The sequence below is a fragment of the Euprymna scolopes genome, chromosome 29 (assembly GCF_053919585.1).
Source record: "Euprymna scolopes isolate OS-2025 chromosome 29, ASM5391958v1, whole genome shotgun sequence".
NCBI classification, from domain to species: Eukaryota; Metazoa; Mollusca; class Cephalopoda; order Sepiida; family Sepiolidae; genus Euprymna; species Euprymna scolopes.
This window is the reverse complement of record NC_136510.1, coordinates 14389979-14413699: the sequence shown is the minus strand read 5'-3', so window position 1 is coordinate 14413699 and position 23721 is coordinate 14389979. Positions and strand designations below refer to the sequence as shown.

At 31.7% G+C, this 23721-nt stretch overlaps 1 protein-coding gene across 50 annotated transcripts in view; it reads right to left on the bottom strand.

Annotated features, from left to right (window-relative positions):
* The window catches only part of LOC145252497 (uncharacterized), a 957520-nt gene that overhangs the window by 388407 nt on the left and 545392 nt on the right, over positions 1-23721 (bottom strand). For 44 of the 50 annotated variants that reach the window (XM_080111966.1, XM_080111968.1, XM_080111938.1 and 41 more), the window contains one exon: positions 15189-15264. In XM_080111966.1, coding sequence (XP_079968092.1) covers positions 15189-15264 — 76 coding nt within the window. Of the gene's footprint in view, positions 1-12378; positions 12400-15188; positions 15265-23721 lie in introns of all 50 variants that reach the window. The other 6 variants (XM_080111941.1, XM_080111971.1, XM_080111957.1 and 3 more) reach the window with 1 other exon arrangement.

Below are 23721 nucleotides of genomic sequence, written 5' to 3'. Positions count from 1 at the left end.
AAAAAGATTTACTGAAAAAGAAATACAAAGAGAATTTTGTTCATCAGTCAATCAAAAAGAAAAGAAAGAAAAATTAAAATGGTCACTTCATTTCATTCAACAATATTAATGCAGTTAGAATCATGAGAAAATGGAGTCATAAGAAGAAATCAGGATCATGAAAAATGATTAGAGTTATGAAAAACGGTTAAAGTCATAATTAGCAGTCATATTCAGGGTCATAAAAAGTCAATCATAATTAGCAGTCATATTCAGGGTCATAAAAAGTCAATCATAATTAGCAGTCATATTCAGGGTCATAAAAAGTCAATCATAATTAGCAGTCATATTCAGGGTCATAAAAAGTCAATCATAATTAGCAGTCATATTCAGGGTCATAAAAAGTCAATCATAATTAGCAGTCATATTCAGGGTCATAAAAAGTCAATCATAATTAGCAGTCATATTCAGGGTCATAAAAAGTCAATCATAATTAGCAGTCATATTCAGGGTCATAAAAAGTCAATCATAATTAGCAGTCATATTCAGGGTCATAAAAAGTCAATCATAATTAGCAGTCATATTCAGGGTCATAAAAAGTCAATCATAATTAGCAGTCATATTCAGGGTCATAAAAAGTCAATCATAATTAGCAGTCATAGTCAGGGTCATAAAAAGTCAATCATAATAAGCAGTCATAGTCATAATAAATATCTTAGCATTAGCATAATTCAGAAAATACTGACTTATTTTGCAAGCCACTTTTCAATAGTTTATGTTCCAGTGTGTTTCCATAGTTATCATTTGGAGTCTAACTTTTTTCACAATGACTAAGTCTTTGTGAAAGAAAAAAAATATATATTGCCCTAGTGTGCAGGCAAGTAAATAATTTCTAATAAATCTGTCCTTTTTCAGATATTTAAAAAAAAAAAAAAAAATGATTATTACAATTCTCGACAACACGGTAAGTGGAATTGTCTACTTTTAGTTCAAAAGTGTGCAAAAAAAATAAAAATTAAAAACCAAAATAACTTCATTGCATCATAGACAATACACTAGGTAGATACAACTAATAGATATTAATAAAATAAAAGAACAATCATTCCACAAAACAGAAACACAACTACGACATAAAAACTTCTAGTTTGGCTTGACTGTTTATTTAAAAATCGTTCAGACAACAGAAATCCTTGATATTGAGGGCATTACATTCTATAACCTTTTCATTTTTATCATCTGCAGCCGTTATAAGAAAAGAATCCGTAATAAATCATAAGTTATCTCCCTTAAATAAGAACTCTCTAGACAACTACACATAGTTAATGTTGCTAATCAAACCGTTGACAGCTAGATTGAACTTTGTAATTATATCATGGACTTGTGTTTTTATCATAAAATAATTTTTTATGCAGTAAAATGAATAAAGCGGTTTGCAATAAGAATTTAAAAAATTATCTATTATATAAAACCTCAACTGTCTGTATGTGCAAGTCCGCTAAAAACTTTTGACATACACGACCAGCACTGATAAAATTAATATCATTTGAAAGCTCAGTCTCTCGGCCGACAAATATCTAAAAATTGGCCAAAAACATTCATTCTTTGACCAGTAACTGGGCCATTTTTCACAAGGAGGGGCTACTTTTTTCGTCAAGATTTTTGCAAAGTCACCAAATGCCTTGCAATGACTAATCTTATTTCGAACACCACTGACGTTGTTTGTCGCAGTGGGCATGGGGGCTAAGCAGTTAGCTTTTTTTTCCACCTTCTTTTCCTCCTTTGCATTACAGGTTCGATCCTGCCTGCCTACTACGTTTATTTATTTATTTATTTTTTTGCGTTATTTTCAACATTTTAGGGGTTGGATGCTTTATTTAAATGTTTTTTGAGCTCCATTGATCAATACCCTTACAATAAAACCTCTCCACACCCGGGTAACATTGGGTAACCCCGCAAATCATACATAAAGGAAAGTCTAAGAATTATCAACAAAAAATGAAATAAAGACAATTTCAATTCTCTCTCTCTCTCTCTCTCTCTCTCTCTATATATATATATATATATATATATATATATTAGTGATGGGACGATTCCAATATTTTTCTCGATTTCAAAACAATTACCAATTCTGACTCTTTATAAATCTCTAAATATTTAACTATATAGTTGTATTTTTTCTCTGATTACCGTAAAAACCCGTTAAAAGTGCAAATATTTTCCTAAACGTAAAAATATACTTTTGGGGGACGATCTATCGACATTAGCTTCACTGGTTGTTTAAAATCAATAAATATTTATTATTTTATCATTATTACCAGCAATGGAAGATTTTGCTTTAAACAAAATCAAATAAAAAAGACAAAAGAATCGTTTTGGCATCAGAAAATCGGTACAAATTTTTTTGATTCCAATACCCTCAAATATTCCGATTTTTCCAATTCCAGATTCCGATTAATCATCCCAACACTAATATATATATATATATATATATATATATCAGAAAAATCCAATGCAAATTTATCTACATTTTGATGATATTAATTATCTCCTCAGAGGTTCAAGGTCAGCCTTGAACCTCTGAGGAGACAATACCATCGAAATGTAGATTAATCCGTGTTGGATTTTTTTTTTTTGTTTATGTAATTTCATTATATATATATATATATATATATATATATATATATATATATATATATATATATATATATATTCAAAATAACATCTACTTAAATTGTAATATATTCAAAGCAGTCATGTGAGATGGTCCAGTGGTAGAAGTTTAGGCTCCTTACCATGGGAGTCCCCGATTTCGAATCTTGCGAGATTCAGCCACTCTGATGAATCATAGACAACGAAACACGTATCAGTGGATAATTATATTTTAAAAACAATATATATGCCGGTCCCCATTTGAGGGTACCAAAATTGATAAAAGGGAAAATTATTCCCACCTCGCATTTAGGTAAAAATGTACTTTCGTATAAATAATTGAATTCATTCAAAACGTATTGCAAAGACAAAAACAAATAAATAACATATATATATATATATATATATATATAACACACTGTTTTGCTGTATCACAGATCTTCAGTGTGGCTAAACAAGCAAATACTTCAAGTTGAGATCGAATCACTACTGTTTTAATTACAAGCAGATATCTTGACCTTTGCATTATTAACATAAGCTTACTACACGAAGTGAAAACTATATGTCTATAATATGTATTTTTACACAGCAGAGAATGCTCTATTTCATGAAGCATTATACATTACTGCTCATGGTGACTAAAAATCTCCCTTACAAAAGAAAGTGTTTAATCCACAAATGATGCACTAATTTTATTTCAAATTACCATCTATGCATAACGATTTTTCTTTAAATTATTGGATGTTCTGTTTGTTTAAAACGGCAAATCAACTCTTTTGGGAATTATTTAACATGAAATGCTATATTACCCATCACTGGAGAAAGGGTGGGGGGCAATGCGGGGTTCATGCGTTTCTCAAGAGTATTAATATGTAAATGACCAGAATAGATCTAATTGGATTAGAACTTAACAATTTCATAGTTTGTGACGGTATGCATGAGACCAAGACCACTAATGATCTCCCCTGATGATTCATTATAGGCAGTTTCTTAACTATTATTAGAAGGCGAGAGAGTTTATAGGCGATGAAAACAAAAACATGCATGACAATTAAAAGTCACTAAAACATTTCAACAATTAATAATAAAAACATTTTCAAAATGTCTTACAATTCTGGGAGATAAAATTCCAAATGCAGCATGAAAAAATTACAAACAGCTTAAAATTATTAAAATTAATAAAGTCAAACATTTTCTACATATCAAAATGGGGCATAATCGTGTATATATTATTCATCCAAATGAATTCCAGTTTTTGAAAATCCTTGAAAGTAAATGGTGTTAATTTAAAGACGCTGCCGAAATTGTTGGTTGAAAGAAAAATTTTTTTTTTAAAAATAATAATAATAATAATAATAATAATAATAATATTCGTAGACAGATTTTCTTTTTTGAATAAATGTTTATTTACATATTTTTTAAGCATAAATGTTTATTTACAATTTTTTTTAAAATGGCTTTTAACATATTTTTAAAAAAGAAATGTGTATTTACATTTTTAAACATGCTTTTTTTTTTTTTTACATATTTAAAAAAAAAATGTTTATTTACAGACACATTTTTACAAAAATAATTAATTTTGAATGTAAAATAATTTTTTAAATATAATAAAGTAAATTAAATGGATTTGAAATTGAATGTATTGCTTAAATAAATGGAAAAGAAAATGAATGAATGTTAACTTATAGCAAGAAGGATCGTAATAAATTATGTAAAAGACACATAATATCAACTAAGTTTTCATATTAAGTAAAGAAATGTAGTTTGTCAGTCTTTATATTAACTGATACCATTTAGTTATGAGAACTTTCAAAAACCGAAACTCATCTGGATGAATAAATATGCAATTGTATCCAAAATGGCTGGCATGCTGTCATAATTTCACATTTTCAAAGTTGAATTTTTATTTTCTGTTTTGATTATTTATTGAAAAAACTTGGTAAAACGATATTAAGATGTTACCCCTTAGCATCTTATTACTGAGTTTTGGCTTTCAAAAAAAATATACATAACAATTAGTGACAGGACGATTCAATTTTTCCTCCTGATTCCGATTCCTTGTACATCGCAAAATAGATTTTTGGTTATGAGATTATCGTTATAACACGTTAAATGTTCATATATTTTCTCAAATGTAAGAATAAACACTTGTGATAGTGGGGATCTATAGATTTTAGTTTTACTGGTAGTTTAAAATCAATAAATATTCATTATAGAAGATTTTGTTTTAAACAAAATCAATTTAAAAAAAAGATAATTAAAAGGAATCGCTTTTGGTATCGGAAAATAGGCATACATTTTTCTGATTCCAATTAATCATCCCAACACCAGTATTTTTATATTACTAATTTTCACACAGAATAAACCATAATATTTTATTATCATTATGCTTAACCAATGAAAAGAAACTGGAATCTTAGGAAGATCTCCATCGTTAGAGTAATCATAGGAGCAACAGGTCTCATGAAAAAAGAATTTGAAAAACTGCCTGGTAAATATACTCAGCGAACCAAGTGCAAGAGAGATTCAAACAATTGCACTTAAAGGGATGGTTAGAATACTAAAAATTTGGATCGTCTAAAATATTAGCTGAATGTCTGGCATCTGGTAGGATGCACCATGCACAGCAAAAAAAAAAAAAGGTAAAAAAAAAAAAATTGAAATAAAAAAGTTTATTGCTGTCTTTGAAGAATTGCTTAAACAAAGAATGAAACGGAAAAAGGAAAAATAATTAAACTTTCAAAATATGTAATTGTTACTATGTGCCAGATAAGATATACAGAAACAATGGATACATACGAAGAGAAAGTTTTTAAAAAATTCTGTCCTCAATCACTTGAGAAAGGGGTGTGTTACCCGAAATATCACTTGAAAATATAATGACCACTTAATATTTTGTTATCGATTTTTTATTTTCAAAATATTTATTTGTATGGCTTCTGTGTGTGTGTGTGTGTGTGTGTGTGTGTGTGTATATATATATATATATATATATATATATATATATATATATATATATATATATATATATATATCAATACTCGTATAAATTTGTGTATTGATATTCCTATTAAAAATCCTTTTTTCTATTTATTTAAAAAGAAAATACAACATTGTTATACATGGGTTGTGGAATTGCATTTGTCTGCAAAAGATCTAGATAATTTTCATATTCTTTTAAACATTCATTTTAATTTCCTATTAGTTTTTCGGTTTTCTCATGGGATGATTATCTTTAGTTAACTATTACGTATAATTATATTCATGCAGATATTCTACATGATTTATACTTGCGTAATATTTGCATAAAAAGCTTATATTAAACACAAACCTCTTTCTATATATATTTATGTATACATATATATATATATTTATTTAAAAAATTTTGCCTACCAAACTCCTGTCAGTTTTTGGTCTACAGACATGAAACTTAATATATAAGGTATTCGAATCTATGTGAAACTTTATATTTGGACTTTAGCTGGGGAAAATCGGTGCAAAAGTGTAAATAATTTTAAAACATGAAATTTTCCAGATGAAGGTCGAACGACAGCGTTACGAATATACAAGCGTAATGTAATAGTTATTGGTTCATGTTTTAATTTTTAGCCTTGCAGCAAACATGTCTTCATAGCTCAGGCATTAACGCCAAAGAAAAAAGTAAATTGTAAGTTAAACATTTCAGTTTCGATTCTGAGTAGTGGCGCACAAGTCATTTTCTTTTCTTTTTTTTTTTAACTTTTTAAATCATTACTAAATATTGGGTCCAAAGAAATCTGCATTTATCAAAATATCATATTTAAGTGTATTTTATGACTGGGCAATGCCGGACGGCCTGCTAGTATATATTTCATGATTTTCTTGGGGGTACAGAACTTTATTAAGGCAATCATGAAGGGAAGACGTATTCCTTCGGAATTCATTTTATATTAAAAAAAAAAAAAAAAAGACAGAGGAGAAAAGGAAAATGGATAGCGACTAAAAACTAAAAGTAGGGAAATAGAAAAAAAAAAAAAAAAAAAAATCAAAACAAGCCAATTGACATGCTTCGCCCTCACTTATCAAAATTGGAATCGAGGGATTTATTTTTTAGTAATTTGTTTTCCTTAATGATAAAATCTAAAAAGAGATGGGGATGAATTTTAGAGGCTGATCACATTCAAACCCAACAAGCAGTCCTTTTGCTTACAAAGGGAAGACTTCCTAAGGCGAATGTGAACAGTCTCCAAGACTTTTTAGATGATATACGGAGTGAGCTCCATATTGAGTCAAGCTCACTCTGTATATCATCTAAATACAAAGTTATTTTTTAGTCGCTATCCATTTTCCTTTTCTCCTCCATCTTTTTATTTTTAATATAAAATGAATTACGAATGGATGCGTCTTCCCTTCATGATTGCCTTAATATATATATATATATATATATATATATATATATATATATATATATATATATATGAGAAAGAAAATTAAAACTTTAAGTTGAACTTTACAATCAAAATTTATTGTTCGACTGAATACTCCAAAAATAATTTACAAAGTCTTTATTCCGTGGAGTTTCAAAGAATGCTATTCTTATTATTCTTCTCATCAGAGGACATAAAGAAATCAGCAAATAATATTTGTAGCAATGCTAGAATTTGCTAATTAAGGCATTAAGTGAAACCGCAATTTATTGTAGTCATATATTGCCAAATAAAAAAATTAAAAAATATTGGATATGTAAAAACTAATATAAAAACAAACCACTCATAATATTTCAGCTTGAATGAAACTCCTCTAGAGTTGATCCAAAATGCAAAATAGTTCTTTAGATAGAATGTATACCAAAATATATATAATTAAAAAGATGGAGAATAAAGTTCCATAGAACTTAATTATATCATCAGATCAATAAAGACGCAAATGAAAGGAAAATGAAAAAGAACTTCTTTAGGCCATGACATTTTGAAGCTTAATGCTTCTCAGCAGAAGAGGATAGAAACTGGGATTATACAAAAATAAGGTTATACAAATAAAACAGACTTATATATATATATATATATATATATATTTCTTTATTTTTTCAAAAAATGTTCAATACAATATTAAAATATAGGTTCATTCTAATGCTTAAGGGATTTAAATTGTGAAAGGCAAAACAAGAAAAGAAAAAAGGAAAGGAAAAATAAGAAAAGAAAAAAAGGAAAGGAAAAAAGAAAAAAGAAAAGGAAAAATAAGCAAAAACAAGACAAGAAAAAAGAAAAGGAAAAATAAGAAAAGAAAAAGAAAAGGAAAAATAAGAAAAGAAAAAAAAAGGAAAAATAAGATAAAAAAGAAAGGAAAAAAAATAATCAAAGCAATACTTCCATAAACAAAAAAAAATATCAATTTCTTTGCAATAAATGGAAGAAATATTCCATCAAAATAAAACGATAATTTTTATGCTACTACTTAGCTTTACTACTCATGTATTGAGCACTGTTATGTCTTATAAGCAATGCAGAAGAAAGAAAGCAACATAAGCAGAAGAAAAAGAAAAAAAAAGTAATAATTCCATAAACCAAAGAAAAAAATTTGATCAGTTTATAATAAACTGAATAAAAAAAAATCCCATAAAAGGATGATTAAAAAAAAAAAGTGAAACAATGAGTTGTCTCCCTTTATGATCACCGTTACTAAAATAATATAAACAACCATTAATCACACCTTTTGTTGGATTTTAGAAAAACAAGTGATTTTTAGATATTAATGCAAATGTGGAATTTTTGCAAACATTTTAAAAAAGCGGAGATATTTTCCAGTTCTCCTTAGTGGCAAACCAGAATTATTCTAAGTTATCAATATTGGTTAGAGTTTTATAATACTAAAATTTTGGGGACCTTGTAGATTGGTTTAACAGACAGAATGGGAAATAACTTGATTTTAAACCTAATGGAGATAACAAATTCAAGAGTTACCTCCCTTAATTCTGATTAAAACATGATATAAAAGAAATGTTATCTAATTGATATTTTTTAAAATGTAACCTCAATCCGCATCAATTTTTTGACAAAACAAGCAATCTATTTTATGAAAATATTTTATTGAAACTTACAGAAAAAAAAAAAAAAAGAATAAAAATGGGAAGCTAGAGTTCAGGGATAAAAGTGAATTATACCAGAGGTAGATATTGATTTGCTGTCCACTTTAGCAAGATGTGACACAAGATCGGAAAGTGGAGATGTCCAACCAGTGCCCCTAATGGGTCGAGGGGCTCTAGCCTAGCAAAAATTGCCTGAGACTTCCCATCGGCATTCCCCAGTAGGGGCGCCTCAGGCAACAAGCGATAAATTTGCCCCATCCGAAAGCCTATGAGGGTGGACCTCTAGGCAATACCCAGGCGGTGTACCTCACTCCGACAAATACTGGGACTGTTCCTGGATCCTCACCAGTTGGATTGATTGTCAAGAAGGCATTCTTGATGGGTACTTTCTACAAAGTCTCCAAGAAGCTGAAGCAGCAGGGGAGACTCATCCTCTATAATTAGAGGATATTCCAGAAGTATCCCATTTCATTAATTGGCAATTCCAAGCCGACTTTTTATTTGATTTTAATTTTTTGCGGATTTTGAGTAAAAGCTAATAACAGATATTTTTTTTTTGTTTTTCTTTCAATATTTGCAAATAGCCATTTTTGACCCTTTTTAACCCTCAGAGTTCATGTTCAGTTTTAACATCTGCTTTACATGCTGGCATCTGTTAGCTGCTTATAGAAATTAACTTTCAAACTAACCTACCTCTGGCCAGGTCTTCATTTATCCTTCTTTCTCTCCAATACATCTTATAGTTTTCTCCCATGTTTGCCTTGGCCTTCCCCTGCTACCTCTCTTTTTCTACATCTAATCCAAGCACTTTCATCCATTCTTTCAATGTGACCAAAGCAATGAAGTCTCCTGTTCTACACACATTTCACATTTTATGAAATGAAAGAAACACAAATGATGCTCCACCATATAACTTTGAAAAATGCTGGTATTGTCAATTCAAACATGGTCAGAAATTTGTGGAAACAGTTCCCAGACCTGATTGTCCCCTTTCTGTCATTGATGAGGCATCTGTTAATCAAGTTAAGGCTGCCATGTTGGAAGATCGACATATGACTTTGCCAAACTATCATTCATGATTATTTGCATATGCATAAGGTATCTGCCAAATGGATTCCCAGGTTGCTGACATCTATAATATAAATCTCATCTGCCTGTTTAAATGTATGTATGTATGTATGTATGTTTGTATATCTGACTAAAACTTTCGATAGAGGCGATGGATTTTCAGGATATTGGTATCATTTTGAAGCTCTACCTTTCGTACAATAAATATAGAAAAATTGGCTGTAAACATTAATTTCTTCACCCTCAAATAGGCACTTTTCTACAAGGAGAGGTTGCTTTTTTGCCAATATTTTCGAAAATAATCTGCTCTTTTCGATTGACTAGCCTTAATTTAAACCTTCACCACTTCTCGTTTGGTGATAGGCACAACAGCAAAGACATCACGTTTTTTTGGGTTTTTTTTCGCATTCTTTTCATCCTTCGTGGTTTGGGTCCGAGCCTGCCTGCCTACTACCACTTCTTTTTTTTGGGGGGGGGGAGGGGTGCTCAACACACACCTCCAAACACCTGAGCAACGCCGGAAAGCCAGGCTAGTCTTTCCAGAAGTGAAACGACGTTGAGTGCTCAAGGACGAATTTGGAGATGTGCCAAGAAGATGAGTCAAAGTTTTTCAAAAGATTGATTACACATGATGAAACCTTGGTCTATCATTATGATCCAGAAACTAAGGCCTAGTTAATGTAGTGGAAGCACTTTGATTTACCATCTCCAAAGAAGGCAAGATTGCAACCTTCTGCTGGCAAGGTGATGCTCACAGTCTTCTGAAACCAGGACGGAGTAGTGATGACAGATTTCCTGGCAAAGAGAAGCACAATTACAGGAGCATATTCTGCTTCACTTCTGAGGAAATTAAGAAAAGCTATCAAAGTCAGAAGGAAGGATAAGATCAACAAAGGTATCCTCCTCCTGTAAGACAATGCTCCGATCCACAACGTGCATATTATCGTATCCAAAGCATGAACGTGTGTCTATGAGATTTTTCTCCATCTTCCTAATATCTTGATCATGCATCCTTAGACTGTCAATTTTTCCTAGCTATGAAGTTATTTTGGGAAAGAAAGTGCTTTCCAGATGATGCTGCCTTGATTTCCAAAGTGATGTCATGATTGAAAGACCAACCTGGTTTTTTTTTACAAAAACAGTGTCCAGAGCTGCATTAACCATGATGAGACACATGTATAACTCTGAGTGTTTGCTATGTAGAGAAGGAATAATAACTGTGCCAAGTTTTGTTGCTCTACTAAAATCAGTCGAAGTATTATTTATTGAACACTCTTCATACTCCAAACACTCTTAGCTTTTGCTTTTACACTGGCACCATCTTCTTTCTGTACTCTGATGATAAAGTAAAATCTCTTTATTTGGTGGTGATTCTTAACTGAGGACATTAATCTACAAATTTAGCAGTTTCTTTTTGTTGTTTTTTTTTTTTAGGAGCATGACCTAATATGTTGTAATCAACAATGAAGCGACGGATTTTCACAAGATCAATATCGTTTTGAAGCTCGACAATTCGGACAACAAATATCGAAAAATTGGCTAAAAACATTAATTCTTTCACCCTCAACTGGGCACTTCTCTACAGAGAGGGGTCCCTTTTTTGCCGATATTTTCGAAATTCATCCCCTCTTTTCGATTGACTAGCCTTAATTTAAGCCATCGCCACTTCCGGTTTAGCGATGGACGCAATAGCAAAGATGTCATTTTTTTTTTATGTTCTTTTCCTCCTTCGCGGTATGGGTTTGAACCTGCCTGCCTACTACCAATATTTTTTTGGGCACAACACACACCTCCAAACACCCAGGCAACGCCAGGCACCCCTGCTAGTCTGAATATAATTTCTACAATCTTTGTTCTCATTCACCTCCAATGTTTTACATATACTGGTTATGATCTCTCAAACAAACTGTAATTGATTGTATAACTGCATGCAAAGTTTGTGAAAACTAAGGAACCCATTTTTGAGACAAACAATTAATAGTTGCCTTCTAATTCACTATTGACAAAAAGAAAGTAACAAAAACTTCACAAGAATGTTGCGAAAAATGGTAATATTCTTTGAAAAATTTTCTTTTTGATCCACTTTTTTTTTTTTTTTTTTACATTTTTAAGTAACTAATGGGAATTTGTAGGCATTACAACATAAATCTCACAAGTTTGAATTATCGAGTTTTTTCGTTTTGTTTTTTTTGTTTTTTTTAATAATTTTCAAAATGGTGGAAAAGACAGACGCTTCTGTTTGTCATAAAATTTCATTTTCTTATTCAAAATAAAACTACTGATTTTTGGAATATTATATTTTCGTTTCATCATGGGTACGTACATCATCGTGCAGATTTTTCTTTACTTTTATATTTTTATATAAGGGGAATTCTGGACAACAATGTAAACGTCTGTTTTCTTTTTGTCTATGTAAGTTATTTCAAAGCAAGTGTTATTTGGATTATAGTAATTAGCATTTGTGTTCGGTCTTGAAATAATTTGAAATTAATTCAGCCCCCTCCTCCCATTTTTTGTATTCTTTAATGTTACTTCCTGTGCAAATTATTCAAGTTTGCCACAAGGCAAAGGCAGTTGACCACCATCACCAATAATCAGAAAAAAGGTCCCATACTTACTCATTGGTTTTCGGATGGGAACTGTAAATTAAAGAATTGACTTAGATATTAGTTACGAGTTGCTGCAAAGGTTTTGCTTGTTCAAACTCAATTTTCGCTGCCAAAACTGTTGAATCTGGAAGCAATGGTACTAAGAGGTAACTCGACATTCTCCACAGCCTCCAAATAGGCCTTGTCACTGTATGTTTTTTTAAGGTAATATTCAGAACCATTAGTTATTTTAGTAAAAAAAGACGCAAACATCAAACTCGCACTTTGATTGATTTTTTTTTTCAAGGCAGAAACCAGTGTTAGTTCTATTTACAACTGAAAATTTCAGCAGCCATGTTGAATTTTTTAAAAAACTAAAATCATGCCTTTTTTTTATGCACAACAAAATGGCCATAATCAAATATTCTTTTAAAAAATGCGAAATGATAATAAAAACAAAAAAAAAAGTTTTTCAATCAAATTGAAAAATTAAAATCCTAAAGCTATAAATGTTAAAATTTCAATAATCTTGTCTAGTTTAATGTTTGCACACTGAATGTATAAGGAAGAGTGTATTTTACAAAGTAACTTATCCATTACACCACAGATCCATGGCATATCGGATAATGTACTTGGTAAAATTTAGTTTTAAGTTACACTCTTCACGAGGTATAAAGTTCAATCTTCAGTGCGGGCAATGCCTAAAATACAATTGCGAATTACTTCTACCAGGTCATGACTGACGGAACGAGAGCATGCTACTCGGATGGATTAAGTAAAGGGTCATATTCAAAATTCCATGCAGATTCTAGAGTTTGACAAGATACACCTGAAAAAAGTCGAAGATTACATCGACTGAAACGTTGTGAAAATAGTTATCCTAAGAATTGAAAAAAATATGAATATCTGGTTGAATTTTAAATCCAACCAACATAGCATTTCGGCTTGAAAATCAAAACTTTGTGACAAATCAATTTTTGTTTATTATTGCTGTTCTTTTTTTTTTTTTTTTTTTTTTTTTTTACACGGTGGTCACCACTTATCAAGGCCCGGAAGCCACTCAGGGATAAGGGTTATTGCAAGTCTATGTTATTAACGAAATAACAGACTTTATTATAATTTATTCTTAAGACAATCTGTACATATACATTTTTTAAACAAATTACAAAAAAAAAAATGCATTCTGCAGGAAGAATGACACATTTTTTTTTTTTATTGAAATTTTAAAAACGGTTGTCTCCTTTACAACTAATATTTTATTTCTCTTTCTGTATAAGTTTAAAAAATATGCACACAAAAATTAAAAACTAAAATAGCTTTACTGCCTCCTGGGTAATACCGGATAGGTACAGCTAGTAAAGAATAAGACAATTTAATAGTTAATCATGTATAGGTATTCGTGAAGAACTCGAGGGAGAAAACTCAGTATAATTGCACACAATAACATCCCTTTAATCTATATATATAAAAGCGAAAATGTATGTGTGTATGCATGTTCGCTTTTCCTCGATGTCCACAAAAGGCTTCTTTCAGAGAAGCGCTTGCTCGCTTCACAACTTCTTAAAACTTTTTATATCATCTATAAATTGTAATATCTCAGAGTTACTCACGGAGCTCGCCTCTCTATTTAATTTTATTGACTTTCAAACGTTAATTATTCCACATTTCCCGCATCGGCATGCGTTACATTCGGTTTTCGGTATAAAAAAAAGCGAAACTCAACTCTAATCACAGGCCGAAAGCCAGTTTGTTCAATGTCGACTTCGTCATATCAGACTGTAGCTTTCATTTCGCTCCTCCTAATAAACAGGGAGCGGCTTTTTAAAAACAAACAAACCGATTTATTCAAAACTGTCCCGCACAAAATCGTAACTGCTGAATACCTATCGCCGTTACGTCAATCAAAAACGCGCACCTGTTTTTTTTTAAAACACTTTACTATTTTCCAACTGCGCGTCGTCAACGCTTCGGGTTTTTTTCACATACCCCGAAAAACACCCGGGCAACGCCGGGTACCCCTCGCTAGTCTTATAATAAGTTAGCTATTGTTCAGCGTGTCTCTTTGCAAGTCATCGAGTTGTGTCATGTCGACTGTGCACTTGCGGGTTGCAGCATTGCAAGTGTATTTGCTAGTCTTTGTAATGAATCAGTTCTCTAGTGAGTAGTGTCTCTCTCATTTTTTAGGTAAGAACTCTCGTTGGTTTTTGTCAGCGGGATTGAAATCCAGCAGCCAAACTATCACTTTGCTACACTCCGAACAATTGTGGTTATCACAAATGCTCAAAAAATTACTTGAGTATATAGCGGAAGGAGACTGAACATTTACGTATAGTAATCATTTGAAAGTTTCTTGGGCCAGTGGACTGTCCTCCCTACTCTTGTTTTGTATAGTTGAGTTGATTGTTCTGGTGTGTGTGTTGGTGAGTGTTAGGGTGTGTAGCGTTGAGAGCATGTTTGCGAGTCTTCACGACGAATGCATCTCTAGTGACTTGTGTCTCTTTTGTAGGTAGGAACTCTCGTTAGTTCTTGTCAGTGGGATTGAAATCCCGCAGCCCAAATATCACTCTGCTATAATCTGTTATGGTATGTAAGAAGAAATATCTCCACTAACATTTTTCTTAGCCAGAATGAATATTTAAAAAAAAAAACTAAAGAGAATAAAATAAAAGTTTAATTGGAAAAGTAATAAGAAAGAATCAGATAATGCAAAAATTAATAAAAAACAAATTGCTGTTTCTGAAGAGAGATGTTTCTACTTGCTACAATTGTACAAGACACACGACATGACGATTATTAGTTTAAATATGAAATGTAATTAAAAAGATTATTCAAATACAAACCTTCTCTTTTGTCTCCGCGATGAAGAGTCTTGTACATCTGCTTATACCAGTCGTGTTGATTTTCTCCTTCAATGTTCTAAAACAAAAAATAAAAAAATTTGGTTAAAACTTTACGAAAAGAAATTATTAATCTTGTAGAATGTAAGGGTTAATTATCACCATGTTTTAGGTGCATTGTGGTCAGAATACTTTATTCAAAAAATTATTTTGTTTGGAATTTTTAATTGAATAAATACAGTTTTTTTTAAGAAAATATCAACAAAATATTGACATTGTGAAAATGTAATGGTAAACTAAAAAAGAAAAAAAAAAACTTAATCAAATCACTATTAATTGATGAATGGTTTTTTATAGTTAAAATTAATTTGATCCAAATAAGTTTTTCAAATGTTCAGTTTAAAATCAAAGATTTACAAATAAAATTAATTAAATAATCTGTCTTTGTTTTATCGTTATTTCCATGGCAAGTGCTCGTCCGAGCTCCAATCTCTGCCCCCCCTCGCCAATCCTTCATGATAAACACCCGTCTAGCTAAAACCATTGTCAGTAATTTCCCCCACTCTTTATCTGTGCCTAAATCAAAACGTAGATTCCATGAACATAGCTTTTTTCTGAGAAGTGCACACCTGTGGAATTCTCTTCCGTTTGCCTGTTTCCCACCTGACTACAACTTGGACGTCTTCAAGTCCAACATAAACAAATTCCTGATTAATCGCCCCCCCCCCTTAAGTAAGACGCTTTATCAAATCTCCAATACCAACTATTACTACGATATTATCTCATTGATTATTGTACACAAAATAACCCTTATCCCCGAGTGGCTTACGGGCCTTGATAAGTGGTGATCCCTATGTAAAAAAAAAAAAAAAATCAAAATTAATTAACTCCATGTTAATACTATAGTGTGTGTTATTTTGTGTATCATGCTTACATCTTTTTTCTTCAGAGTGACTGTCGTTTAATTGTTATGACCTTCCATTTCTTAAAATAAATAATTTTACCAAGAAGTCTTCATAAGTTTTGGGTTGAGTTTTGATTATAATTGGAGGAATCCAACTTATATAAATTTTTTCTTCATAAGTTTTGGTTTTGATTCAAGCTGATATATCCAAGTCATATGGATATATTTTTTTTATTTTTGAAATCACAACTTTGTAATATATAAAAATCGATAAGGAAATTGACTCTATAATTATATATATGAAATCTGTATAAACGAAAATATCATATTTAAGCATATTTTACAATCGGGCTACACCGGGTCTCTCTATTAGTAAATACTTTTGCAGTTTTAACAAAGGAGCTACAATAATATCAGACCATCTCCATTTACACTGAACATCCACAGAACGCCAACATCAATATATTACATATGAAAGAGTCCACTGTGGAATTTCCACAGTAGTTGTTAGTATTGTATCATTATTAAGTTAAAATGTTACAATACTATGTTCAGAAATTGAAATAATTTTAAAAATTTTTGGTGAATAAAATATTTGCGGGGGGGGGGGGGGCATTTAGTTCTCCCCTACCTTCTCTATGGAACATTACAACCTGCCTTCAATTGTCCCAAAACTGGAAACTGTCTTCAATTGTTGCAAACCCAAGACTGTCCATAAATTATTGCAAAACTTGCTTCCACTCGTAAAAATATTAGCAAACTTACTCTAAATATATCGACCACAATGTCCGATCTTTGGACCCAGTTATAGCCACTTAATTAACAATCCTATTTCAGCTGCCTTTGTATGCCTGGGTTAACGACTTCCTATACATTATTTGTCGACCAACTCCAATGCCTATATATCTGTTTTGCTTTTCTTTTTCACTTCCTAAGACTTTGGGGGAGGCACGTTGATAGTGCAGGATTGGTTTCATACAGATTACAACATGTTCATTTTAAAGTCCAATGTCAACAAATACTTGTCATAAATGCATAATCAAATTCTCTTTATTTATTTTTTTATTTTCAATCATCTTATAATACTCTTCATCATTGATATGACAATTCACCTGCTTTATTAACCTGTGTCCTCAAGTGGCTTTTGGCATTTAACAATAAAAAAAATGTTCTTTCTTCGTAAAGTTGCATTTATGCAAATACATCAATCATTGTATTTATTTACCTCCTGTCTAGGATATTAGATACAAGGTCAAGTGTGGGTTTGCTGAAAGTTTCTGTGGAATGAACGAGAATTGAATCTGGCACATCAAGGTTCACAATCCATGTCGATAATCATTTAGTCACCATCACCCCCAAATTTAACAATTCAATATAAAAACAAAAAGATATCGTGAAACTTCAATTTAATGTAAAAATACTATTTAACAAAATAGCCCAATAAAACTAAGTGATATTAATAGCGATTGTTTACATAAATACTTTGTATGTACCCGTCATGGATTGAAGGTGTCACATTCTAAAAATCACATAAATTCTTAATGAAACTAACCGATTGTAGAAAACGACTTTCTAAACACTAACGTTCATATGTTCGTCAGTCAAGTGTTCAATTCATCTCGCCATCTTCTCAGAACCACAACCCTGCCTTCAACTGTCTCAAAAGTAGAAACTGCCCTCAAATCTTGCAAATTCAAGACTGTCGGTAAACTACCCCTGTTAAACTGTCACACTGCCACTCATAAAACTGTTTTTAAACTAACTCTAAATATGTTGACTACTATGTCCAATCTTTTGTCCCACACATTGATTAACAATCCTATTTCAGCTGCTTTTGTGTACCTTAGTGAACAACTTCCTCGCCATTATCTTTTCACCAACCCTTCTTCTCATATCTTCATTCTGCTGATCAATGTATTTCTTTTTTTTATTGCACTTCTGAACACTTAATTTAGGGGAGGAATGTCAATAGCATCAAACTTGAATCAAAATGTTGAAAGTTCAATTAGAGCAACAGCTTTCTATTAAAAAAAAAAAAAAAAAAAAAAAAAAAAGGACAAGAACCGTTTATACTTAAATCTGGTTCAACAGATTACTACTATGGAGACATTATTAAATAAGCACCTAAAAAGAAAAAAAAATATGTATGTATGTTGTTTTGTTTTACGGCATATCAACCCTTTTCTGGTTATTTAATGCCGAATCTGGTGATTTTGAAGAATGATTTTTTAATATAGTATATTTGTTTTTAAAGTCGTATTCTATTTAACCCATAGTTGGGACCCTAACAGGTACTACCACTCCGGGTCAAAGTGGACCTGGGAGCAATGGAAATTAAAGGGTGGTTCCACACTCCCTAAGGCCTGCAAGCTGGGATCTCACCATCGGATATAGTTTAAGGTCATATCAAGGACCAAAAAAAAAAAAAAAAAAATAGCTCATGGAAATAACTTGTATCCTTTTAATAAGAGTTATCGTTCCTTATATGCTTTGATACTGAACCTAACAAAAAAAAAGTGTAGCTACCGAACACAGAAATATTTATAAAACAAATTTGAACAAAATAGATCCCGGAGAACACTGAGATAGTACAGCTGGTTATTAACTCGCCTAAGTTCTGTGAGTAGTTGTCTCCCTTGTTTTGATTAAGTTCTGAAATTCATTTCTATTTCACGTTATTTTTCTTTGGTCAATTGAATTAATAGCTGTCAGCAAACAACACTTGAGTCTACCAATCATTTATTAATATTGATAGAGAGGGAAACTAAATTAACTGTCAATCATTATCAGGTCGACAATACAAACTCTCTCCCCTCAATCATCACACATGTACATTCCAAATGCCCGTCTTTTTTTTATTTATTTATCCTTAGAGCAAGAAATTCACATGATGAATCTATCATATAAAGGCAGCTGTCTGTGTGCGTGTTTGTATATCCAACAAAAATAAAGAATACAAAACAAATACCCACAAGGTTAGTATTTTCTTGTTTGGTGCTGCTCATATGAATAATATCTAAAATTTAGATGCTGGAAAGCCTTCTACTCTAATACTCTAAACCTTGGAATTCTTTCTCTGTTTTTTGCTTCCCTGACTACTAAAATGCAGAAGTTTAAATGTAATGCGAGCAGACATCTTGCTTTTCAACTCCCCACAGTCCCCTATTAAACACGATCACAAATAGTAGCTGCTTACATCCCAACTAGCAATATATCTTGAAAAAAAAATTATTTGATCTAAAATAGTGGTGATCTCACTAGGGGAGAATTCGTTTTCCAGCCAGACTAAATGAAGGGAAGTAACTCTGAGTTTTTAATCAAGGAATTAATTCCCTTTCTGTCGACTCATTCATCAAGGAATCTATACAAACAAGTTAGCTGTGTGTATGTCCAGAAAGAGAAATAGGCTGGACAGAGAAGAAATACAGGGTTGAGGAGAGGGAGAAGGAAACCGGGGGAGGGAAGAAGAGAGAATTATGGGGAAGAAAGAATTATATAGAAGAGATAGAAGTTTTAATAGAAATATGTTACGCTTTTGTCCTGGGTACCACCGGGCGACCTTGCTAGCCTTAAATGAAAGGTAGTGAGTGGCATGGTTGGACATTTGGCAGAACAGACATTTCACAGCATGTTCAGCTTTCAACATCCAAATAAAATGTGTTTTAAAATTATCTGTATGCAGGTAGTTCCATGCAACATTTCCAGTAAAATTAATAATTATTTTTTATTTATTTTTTTTTTTTACAAAGAAGTCACCACTTATCAAGGCCCGGAGGCCACTCGGAAATAAAGGTTAAAGAGTGGACATTGGTCAAAAGGACAATATCATAGTAAGCGTTAGAAGTGTAAATTTGGTAAATTGGATTACTTAAGGGGAACGGCTCATCAAAAATTTGTTTATGTTGGAAAAAAACGGAAATGTTTATATTTTAACCTAATTGCTTTAGAATAAGCTGATTTACCTGTTTTAGTAATAAACGGACACCTAGAGACAATAAATACAGTTACATTTAAACATTGTGGCAGTGATTAATCGCAGTTATGGCTCTAGAATCATGAAGCATACTTCTGTAACATATTTTTGTTCATACACTTTTCGTTAATTATACCACTGCGTTTGTCTTGATTATTAGCAGCTTGCAAATCACAAGACTAATTAAAAGCATCTCCGCTTAAATACAAACTTGTATGTTCGGAAATAACATGGCATTTTGTGATGATAGAAAAATAAATATAAAAGTGACAAAAATACTAAAATTATATAAGATGTCATTGACACCTTCTGTGACACACCCACACCTCAACAGTCTTGAAAATTTTCAGGTTGGTAGTGCCAACTTCGTCCCAACATTTGCACCAAGACTGCCTAAAGAAATTATTAATGTTTCATTATTTTGTATTTGGGTTTGAAAATTCAATAAATTTGCACTCATTATATTCTTTTAAATAAAATCGTCAAATTTTTTAATGGAACTTACAAAAGAAATAAAGTTTTTAGAAATAAAAAGAAAAAGATTTTTAAAAAAATCAAAAAAAATCTGGAATATAAAATTAAAAAAAAAAAAGTTAAAATTCATTAAAAAAAAAAATTATATTTATTTTAATGATTGCAGTCAAAGTGTTTAAACATGCAAGCAAAATAAAATGAAAAGCAAACAAAAATACATGCAACCAATCAGATTCGAAGAAAATAAAGCAGAGACATTTTATTAGACGATTAATCATTAGAAATAAGAATAAGGGATAAGAGAAAAAGGAAAGAAACAAATGCTTCAAGTTTAGATAAGATTAGCAGGGAGGCTAGACGTTGCCCGGAATTGAATGAGAATCAAATGTTTCACACTTCCAATAATTTTATTGCCATTGATCGTCCATCTTTCAATCAAATCGATTGATTGCTTGCTTGCTCTAGTCGGGAACCCACTGAGATACACCGGGAAGGAGTTTTACATGCGTATTTATGTGAAGTTGTCTCGTAATAATTAGATTACTTTTAGACAGTGTGAAGTGGAGGAATAGTCTTTTAGAATGTATTTTTAGTAAGTGTTGTTGTTGTTGTTGAAAATGGATGAAAAGATTCCCCCCCCCCTCTTTTTTTTAAGGAAAATGCAATTAATTGTTAAATAAAAACAAAAGGACAAAACATTTTCATTAGAAAAACTCGGTTACATCAAAAGAACAGAAAGACAATAAGAAAAAAAACGAAAAAAAAAAAACAAAAAACGCAGCCGATTCACAGACCACCGGTGTACATTTCTTTTCTTTTTAAATAAAAAGTCATCGCTTATCTAGGCTTGAAGGCCATTCGAGGATAAGCGTTAATGAGTGTTTGTTGGCCTGTGAGACAACACTGATTATCGGTAATTGCAGAAATTGGTAATGGTCGTTAATTTTAGGAGCTAACTTAACAGAGACTTGTTCACGTTACACCTGAAAATGACCATGTTATAGTCAGCTGGTAATCAGCCATGCGGTATTGTGTTCCACAAACAGGCAGTTCTAGGAAAGAAACTTTACTCATGGAATTTATGTTTAGCTTTAGGCACAGTTAGAATATAAGGGAAACTTTTTACAGTTGTTGTAGCTAGACAAGTGGTGCCTGCTAATGTTTTATAGGAGGGAGGGGGGGATTATAGGCAGAAGCTCAGTTGAGTAGCTGCTATGAAAATAATGATATAGCAGAGTTCGCAATGTCATTCGATAGTTTAAAAATGGAGGGCGAAAAAAATGATGGGAACAGAAGAGCAAAAAAATCTATTAAATATAACCAAACGATTCCAAAAATGGAAGACATCTTTTTTTTTTCATATTGTTTGAAAACTTAGGTGTTTTCAGATGATTATTTTTTACATTTAATACCAACTGTATCTACCCAGCGTTGTCCAGGATGTAGAAAAAGTCGTTTTAGTTTTTATCTTATTTCAATGAAAGATGCTTGCTTAACTTCAATTTTTGGTTACTTTATGTACGACATTCACAGCAAGAACTCGTCTCTTTACCACAGCTAAAAAGAACTTTCTTTCTTCCAGCACGTGCCTAGCATTAGGTGAAATTTCCATGAACAGAAGTTTCTTTCCGTGAAGTTCCTATATCATATCATATTACAACAAGGTTGCTTCCCTGCAAACTGCAATATGGCTGCCCTAAAATTCTAAGTTTTATTTGTCAGCTTAAATCTTATTTGGTTCTGACTTTGAACATTTGAAAATATAATTTTATAAATTAGATCAACTTTTTTAATTGTATACAATTAATTGAACACAAGGTGTACATTATGAATCTGGGAGAGACGGACAAGATTTATCAGACTTGCACAATGTTTCTCAGCTAGGTGACTCCAACACTGAAACACCTGGTGATTGCTTGCCAAATAAGAAAAACAACAGAGGGGAGGTGACAGTGGCTAAGTAGTTAATGACACTGACTGGCAACCTGGGTGTGCCAAGTTCGAATCCACTTTGTTCCAAAGAAACATTTTTACTTAGGGATGTTGGCAACCTTCATGCAGTCCATCCTGTAAGTACCTGATGTCTTTCTAAAAAGAATTCTAACTAGAAAGATATCAGGGAAAAGAATGCCAACAATTGAATCATGAAGTTGAATCATGGAAATATGTGTTTTATGTAATATTCTAGAAATATTTAACTAATTGTGACATGACAATTAGGTAGATAACATTGCTTATTGTTGAAATTGATGAAAACAGTAAGTAATTATCATTTTTTTTTTTTAAGGAAAACTCATTTTTTGGGCTGTCAGATTTTGCTATTATAATAACAAAGTACCTCCCAACCAATGCGAGATAAGTACAGTTTGTAATCTATATATATAAAAGGCAAAATGTGTGTGACCATTTCGTGTATGTCTCGCAAAGGCTTTTTTCACACACGCTCGGGGGGGGGGGTGTACGATCGCTTAGAACTATTTATATACCCCCTAGATAATAATGCCCCCCCACTAGTAGAAAAATAAAAATCTCACCTGTCTGTTTAAATGTATGTATGCATGTTTGTATGTCTCCCTAAAACTTTCGGCAGAGGTGACGGATTTTCACGAGATCAGTATCGTTTTAAAGCTCAACCCTTCGGATGACAAATATCGAAAAATAGGCTAAAAACATTAATTGCTTCACCCTCAACTTTTCTACAAGGAGGATGCTTTTTTTTTTTGCCGATATTTTCTAAAGTCATCGCCTCTTTTTGATTGACTAGCCTTAATTTAAACCTTCGCCACTTCTGATTTGTCAATGGACGCAACAGCAAAGACGTCATGTTTTTTTTTTTTCACATTCTTTTCTCCCTTCGCAGTATGGGTTTAAGCCTGCCTGCCTACTACCACTTTTTTTTTTCTTTTTGCTCAACACACACCTCCAAACACCCGGGCAATACCGGGTACCCAGGCTAGTATAGTAATAATTTGATCCACTACTTCATAGGAAGTTGTTTTCATATGAATACGGCGCATCAATTAAATTAAATTTAAAATCAGACGATCTTTAAATACAAAAATAAATATTAAAAACAAAAATGCATTAATTAAAAAAAAAAAAAATGGTTAAACAGATTAAGTAATTACTTGTTTAATGTTTTTTATTGAATTAATTAATTATTTAATTAAATTAAATTGAAAAAA